Genomic DNA, 6,829 nt, shown 5'->3' on the forward strand with positions numbered 1-6,829 from the left:
GGAGTTGGAGGTTGCTGTGAGCGTGATGCCATGGCACTCTACCCAGGGGGACAGCTTGAGGCTCCATCTCAAAAAAAAAAAAAAAAAAAAAGAGATACAAAGACAAAAATCTTTGAGCAGATTAGAAACAAGGGACTTGGACTTTGATTAGATGCAAAGTAAAACTTGATGAGATTACCGAAAACCTGGCTAAGCCTCATCTTTACCAGGCACGAGGAAGGGGAGCAGGGGCATGCAGCACGTGATCAGAGGAGTAGACAGGAGGCCCGGCCTCTAGAAAACACAACAGGCGGGTCTCCTCCTTCTCCTCTCCTGTGAAGTTGCTGTCTGCCCATGACCCTCCAGCTGCTTCCTCTTCACGCAGCATCCTGCATCCTAGTGATTTGAAAGACACATCCCTTGGACCTCCATCTTCTCTTCTACAGGTCAACTAGTTCCACTGAGTCATCTATGCCAAAAAGTTGGTGGCCTAACAGTCACTCCCTCATAGAGCAGTTGCTCTTTGGGGGCTGAAGTTCTCTGGCCCCAAGTCACCTTCTCTGGGAAGCTGTCCCCAGTCTTTCTCTACAGGTGCACACTGTTTCTCTCACATCCTCTACTCTCAGAATTCTAGGCTATTAGAGAATTTATTAGCATTTTCAGATCCAGTTATTAGTTTACACTTCTGAGTTCCCCTTAGCATTAAAAATTTCCTATAAATCAGCACTTCATACAGTGCCTAGTATACAGTCAGAGCTGAATGCCTATTCTAGGAATGAGCAAGAGAGGAGAGAAGAGGAGAGGAAGAGGAAGAAAGAGAACAGAAGAGAGTAGCAGGGTGGAATTTCAGAAAACAGAGCAAGCCAAGGGATGATCTGGGACAGATAGAGCTTTGCTAACCACCTGCTCTTCACATCCTGTCAGGTAAGGTCCTGTCTCTGGGTCCTAGAAGGAGGATTTCTTTTTCAATAGAGACAGGATCACACTTTGTCTCCCAGGCAGAAGTGCAGTGGTGTGACCATAACTCACTGCAGCCTCAAACTCCTGGGCTCAAGCAATCCTTCTGCCTGAGCCTCCCATAGGGCTGAGATTACCGGAGTGCACCAGCACATCTGGCTAATTTTTGTATTTTTTGTAGAGATGGGGTGGAGGTCTCACCGTGTTGCCCAGGCTGATGTCTAACTCCTGGGCTGGTGATCCTCCCTCCCACTTTTCCTACCAAAATTGCTGGGATCACAGACACAGCCACAGTGCCTGTCTCTAAGAAGGATTTGACACAACATGAATCAGGTAGCATGACTCTCCCTCCTTTTCTTTACCAGTAACAAAAGCAAAGTCAGCTTTGATCAGCCTGAGTGTAAACTATCCTATTTTACAACAATTTTTTGAAATCCTGGGCTAGGTTTTCTTTCCCACAACGTACTTCTGGGATACTTTCCCTAGCAGTCTGTCACCGTATGCTCCAGAATGAGAGCTAATTTTAATATTAGCCTGAGCCAAACATAAAATGTGCTGCTAAAAGGAAACAAAGCATTAAAAACACAAACAGCTTTTGGAAACTCTCGTCTTCGGCTCTGGAACATGGCCCTCTTCTCCCACTCCGGATTCCTCCTCTGCCTTCTCTGCCCTCCCGTGGCCCTACGCAACCCAGGCCTTCGTCTTTGGTCTCCTCCTGTCTCTACTCATGGACACACTTCTCTCTCAGCTTCATTTATGCCCCTGGCATCAGCTGCACCTGTACACTGCCGAGGAGTGAAGGTGTTTTCCACCTAGTTTCTGAGCTTCAGACTTACCACCCCACCTGCCCACCTGACAGCACCTGGATAAGCCACAGGAACTTCAAACTCAACGTACCCCAAGGGAAATTTATCAGTACCTCACAGGCCTGATGCACACTCCATGTTCCATTCTCGGTTACTAACACTACCCACCCCATTGCCTTTGCTGGAAACCTCAGGTAAAATCAGTCACCGCGTCACAGCGATTTTATTTTCTGACTCACACACATCTATCATCCTCCTCTCTGTCTCTCAGGACTATGACAATTGTCTTCTTGTTAATCTTGCCTTAATCCTGATAATCTCCAGGCCAATTCTATCCTGAGCACATCTGCCAAAAGGATGGGATGGAAATCTAAAGCTGGCCGCATCACTTCCTTGTTTAAAATTCTTTCACGGCTTCACTTCACCCATGACAGCATTTCCCAAAATCAGGCCTGTGAGATGCTACAGATCCCACGAGAGGGACCCTGCAGAGAGGGTTCTGCTGTTCACTTGCAGCCAAATTCACAAAGCATGTCAGAATATCAAACATTCTGATAATGTTTTGAAAAAACCTTTCTCCTCAGCCAAGCATTTTCCAACTGATTTGAACTTACGACCATTTTCACACATTACATCTATTAACACCATGAAGAATTATGTTCCACAAAACACCCTGGTGCAAATCCCAGCCCACCTATAGAATAAAATCTCAATTCTTGTGCATGGCCTATGAGAGACTTTGTAATTCCATTTATCTGCTCAGATTCATTTCCTGCTATTCCTTCCCCTGCATTCCCTAGTAAGATGAGAGTGCCCAGACCTTGACTGCAATGCTATTTCCTCTGTCCAGAATACTCTACCTTTATCATCTTCCTTGCATGTTCCTACTTATTATTTAAGCCTCTTTTTTTTTTTTTTTTTTTTTTTTGAGACAGAGCCTCAAGCTGTCCCCCTGGCAGAGTGCCGTGGCATTACAGCTCACAGCAACCTCCAACTCCTGGGCTCAAGCGAGTCTCTTGCCTCCGCCTCCCAAGTAGCTGGGACCACAGGCGCCCGCCACAACGCCCGGCCATTTTTTGGTTGCAGCCGTCATTGTTGTTTGGCGGGTCCGGGCTGGGGATTCGAACCCGCCACCTTAGGTGTACATGGCTGGCGCCTTAGCCGGTTGAGCTATAGGCGCCGAGCCAAGCCTCTTTCAAATACATTCTCTTTTGTGAAGCTTCACTGACTCCCCCAGGCAGCTCAGTAGGAGGTTCCCCTGGCAGGTGGCCCAGGCTGCCACCCAGACACATATTTGAGCAGGGCCTTGTGACCTGCTTTTCCTGCCCATCTGCCTTTCTCGTGAGGAGCACCCTGAGAGGGCTGGATCCGGCACAATGCCTGGCACATGATGGGAGCAAGATGTTTGCTATTTTAGTAGAATGTTGGGTTATATTTCTCTTATCAATGTAAGGAATTAAGTTGACTAGATAGTGAATAAATTATTTTAATGCTAATACTTTTCTTTCAGACAAATATTAAGTGTCATAAAAAAACAAGTCAAAGAATACCACCTACAAATACATTCATCATTTAGCACTTAACACAGACAGCCTAAACTTTTAAGTGCTTCACCATTTCTTGTGTCCAAAGGGACATTTTATCTGTCCAAAGGGACATTTTACTTTTGTAAATTTTGTAATTTATGTGTCCAAAGGGACATTTTACTTTTTCCCTACTGCACACAGGACTAGGAAGGACTTTCCTGGTTCATCTCAGAAATTCCAGTTTTGGAGGAAAATGCAAATTCTTTTCACTTTAAAGATTCTAGTTGATTAAAGACAAAACAAAACAATAAAATTCTTCCTGTCCAAAAACATTCTTTTGATGGTTTGGATTTGGGAGGCTAAAGAGTAAATAAAGGTAGTTGTGGGTTTAAATGTGTTTATGAACATTCGTCATGCAGAAATTCAAGCAGGCTATCCTCCACTGACAGGGACTAATGACTTAAGGGACTAGGGCTGAGAACAGAAGCGCAAACGGGATGCTGCTGGTGCCTTTGCTAGCTTCATCTCCTTGGGCTGCGAGCTTTGCCCCAGGATTAGCCCAAGTTTGTGTGGGCTAATCAATTTCAAATTCTGATCTATATGTCATTCCTGAGCCAAGCCATTTAGCGACCTGGAGGACATTTCTATGAAAAGACACTTTATGTTCTAGTTTTCATAAATGAGAAGAAGTCTCTCACCACTGGTCATTTAAGAAGGATATGCCCTTCCTGCAATTTTGTTTGTTTCCACTGTCGACTTGGGGTCCATGTAATCCTTTCCATTAATCTGTCTGCGCCTGACTTTGATGAGTAAAGAAACAGATAGAAATGGATGTGCTTTCTCTGACCACATCCACTTGCTAGTCATCCATGATAAGGAAAATGATCTGATAGATGCATATTTGCCTTATTCATGTGGAAAGAGCTAAATTCAACTTTAAACTGCTATCAAGGAAAAATTACTGCCCACTCCGTATTCCTTTTTTAAAACCCACCATTAATCGAAATAAGAAACACTTAAACTTTCATGTCCTTCACAAAGTACAATAAAATATAAATTTGCCTTTGAAGAAGGACATACATGGAGTCTTCTGTGGTGAGGTGTAGTAAGTGCAGGGCAAAAATATCCTACAATACAAATAGGTTTCAATATAAGTAGGGAAACCACGGACACTGCATTGCTCTTAACCCCTGGTTCTGCAACTTACTAACAGAGCAGCCTTGCTCAAGTCACTCACCTCCCTGCTGTGTAGTATCTGTCTCACACGGCTTTTAGCAGGGATAGACATAAAGTGCTTAAGACATTGCCTGGCACATAGTAAATGCTCACTGATCGTTCACTATACTTCTTGTACCGAGTAACTGGTAATACTAGGAAATGTGGACGCTGACTATAACTGTTCTAGAAGCCAGGCCTGACAAGTGAACTGACTTGGGAAGGGTCAATCACTTGCCTCCAAGAGGTGTCCCGAAACAGCAGCCAACTCCGACAGCACAGCCCACAGTCAGGATATCAGCATAATAGTATGGCTGCTACTAGGGGAGAGACAGACAGAGACAGGCAGAAGAGAAGGAAAGGGGCAGAGAGAGGACAGGAGAACAAGCAGGGGTGGGGAGCAAGGCAGAATACGAGGCCTAAGTCACAGGGAATCATGGTGGTCCCACGGCCCCTGTGATTCCCAGGCTAAGAGAAATTCAATGAGTTTGGCAAACAGGAAGTGACCTCATAGGACAAGGCCAAACGTAGAAAATGAAATGAAAGTCATGAGAACAAGTCAATAAATAATAACCAGAGAGGGGCTGGAGATAGAGAAGTGGCAACAGCATGAGACAGCAGGGACTCCAAGCGGAGCAGTACCAGTGATACCTGTACCAAACAGTACTGGGACTGGAAAGAACACACAGTCCTGTGGTGGAAAGCACAGGTGTCTCAAGTTTGGGGGCTGTGAGCCACGGTCACTTCCTGAATGCCCACCCCAAAGCTTGTGGCAGCCACCCAAACCCCCTTCCAAGTCTCACTTAGGCAACAGGGGTAGGGAGGAAGTGAAACTTGCCTCCAATAGGGGCTGCAAAGCAGCATCCCACGCCCACCGCGCAGGCCGACACCAGGAGGTCAAGCTGCCCAGGCACGGTCTGCAACAGAGAAGCATGCAGACAAGGAGGAGGGTGGGGCAGGGGCGGGCGGGCAGTATGGGGTGTGGGGTAGGGAGCGACAACAGGACGGGATGGATGGGGCAGCACAGGAGGGAACCATGGAGGGAATGGACATAGAGGGGCTGCTGTGGACTTGCAAGGCCAGTGTAGGAGCAGAAGGTGGGCCAGGCTGCAACATAGGTCACAGGTCAAGAAGGGCTGGGCATTCGGACAGAGACAAGCTACAGAGGCATTATGTGGTTACTGTGGCTAGGGTAGGTGGGTGGAGGGATGGAGAAGGGAGCATGGATTAGTGCGATGCCCATATCAGCATCCTGGCCAGCCCAGAGCAGAGGCAGCCCTCCTGCCCTCCCCACACCCTGCACACACACAGCCGGACTCCTTCTACCAACTGGCCCCTGCCTCATTTCACTGTTTCAAGCTTACCTCATAGACCCCACAAAACACAGACATGAACTGGCTGAGGATGGCGGCACAGATGCTGGCAATGTGGACGAAGGGGCCCTATGAGAGGCAGAGAGTGAGAGGTCAGCAGCCAGAGCCTGGGTAGCAGGACTTGTCACATTCACTGAACTGGTGCCCCGGGCACTGCACTCCAGACTGAAAATACAGAAGGTCGATAAAATACAGAAGGAAGACAGACAGAACTGCATTCCTTCATCCCAGAGGAGAGGAGGAGGATACAGATAATGTCAGGACTACACAGCAAATCAGGGTAAGTAAAGGGAGCAGAGAGACAGGATGGAGGCTGGGGAGCCTGCAGGGCCTCCCAAGGCAGGGACAACTTGGTAGTGCCTTAAACAGAGTGGAGAGTGAGCCAAGCATGTTTCAGGCTGGGGGAACAGCACCTGCAGGGGCCCTCAGAAGGGTCCAGCACAGGGGGATTGAGGGACAGAAAGAAACACAGGGAAGAGGCCAGAGCCCTGGAGAGAAAAGAGGAGCCAGAGCCCCAAGTCTCACAGGCCAGAAAGAAGTTCCGATTTAAATTAAGCGGGATGAAAAGCCATTAGGTGGCACCTGAGGCTCAGTGAGTAGGGCAACGGCCCTATATACCATGGGGGGCGGATTCAAACCCAGACCCAGCCAAACTGCAACTGCCTGGCGTTGTGGCGGGTGCCTGTAGTCCCAGCTACTTGGGAGGCTGAGGCAAGAGAGTGGCCTAAGCCCAAGAGCTGGAGGTTGCTGTGAACTGTGACACTACAGCAATCTACTGAGAGTGACAAAATGAGAATCTGTCTCAAAAAAAAAAAAAAAAAATACTTAACCTTAAGATAGAGTATAAGGCAAGGATTTCTACTCTACTACTTCTACTCAACATTATACTAACAGGCCTAGAAAATACAACAAGAGAAAGCAGAAGTAGTAGAAAGAAGTTTTACTTGAACTGACAAGCAAATTCAGTAATGTC

The 6,829-nt window shown here is 47.2% G+C and overlaps 1 protein-coding gene across 1 annotated transcript in view; it reads right to left on the reverse strand.

Annotated features, from left to right (window-relative positions):
* Positions 1-6,829, reverse strand: part of CLCN1 (chloride voltage-gated channel 1) — a 34,341-nt gene that overhangs the window by 22,544 nt on the left and 4,968 nt on the right. Inside the window, exons 6-7 of the mRNA XM_003791546.3 lie at positions 5,848-5,925; positions 4,722-4,800 (exon numbers count right to left, since the gene is read on the reverse strand). Of these exons, the coding sequence (XP_003791594.1) occupies positions 4,722-4,800; positions 5,848-5,925 (157 nt within the window). The remainder of the gene's footprint in view (positions 1-4,721; positions 4,801-5,847; positions 5,926-6,829) is intronic.

Source organism: Otolemur garnettii, unplaced genomic scaffold (genome assembly GCF_000181295.1).
Source record: "Otolemur garnettii isolate 467f Iridium unplaced genomic scaffold, OtoGar3 scaffold00049, whole genome shotgun sequence".
In the NCBI taxonomy this organism is placed as follows: domain Eukaryota; kingdom Metazoa; phylum Chordata; class Mammalia; order Primates; family Galagidae; genus Otolemur; species Otolemur garnettii.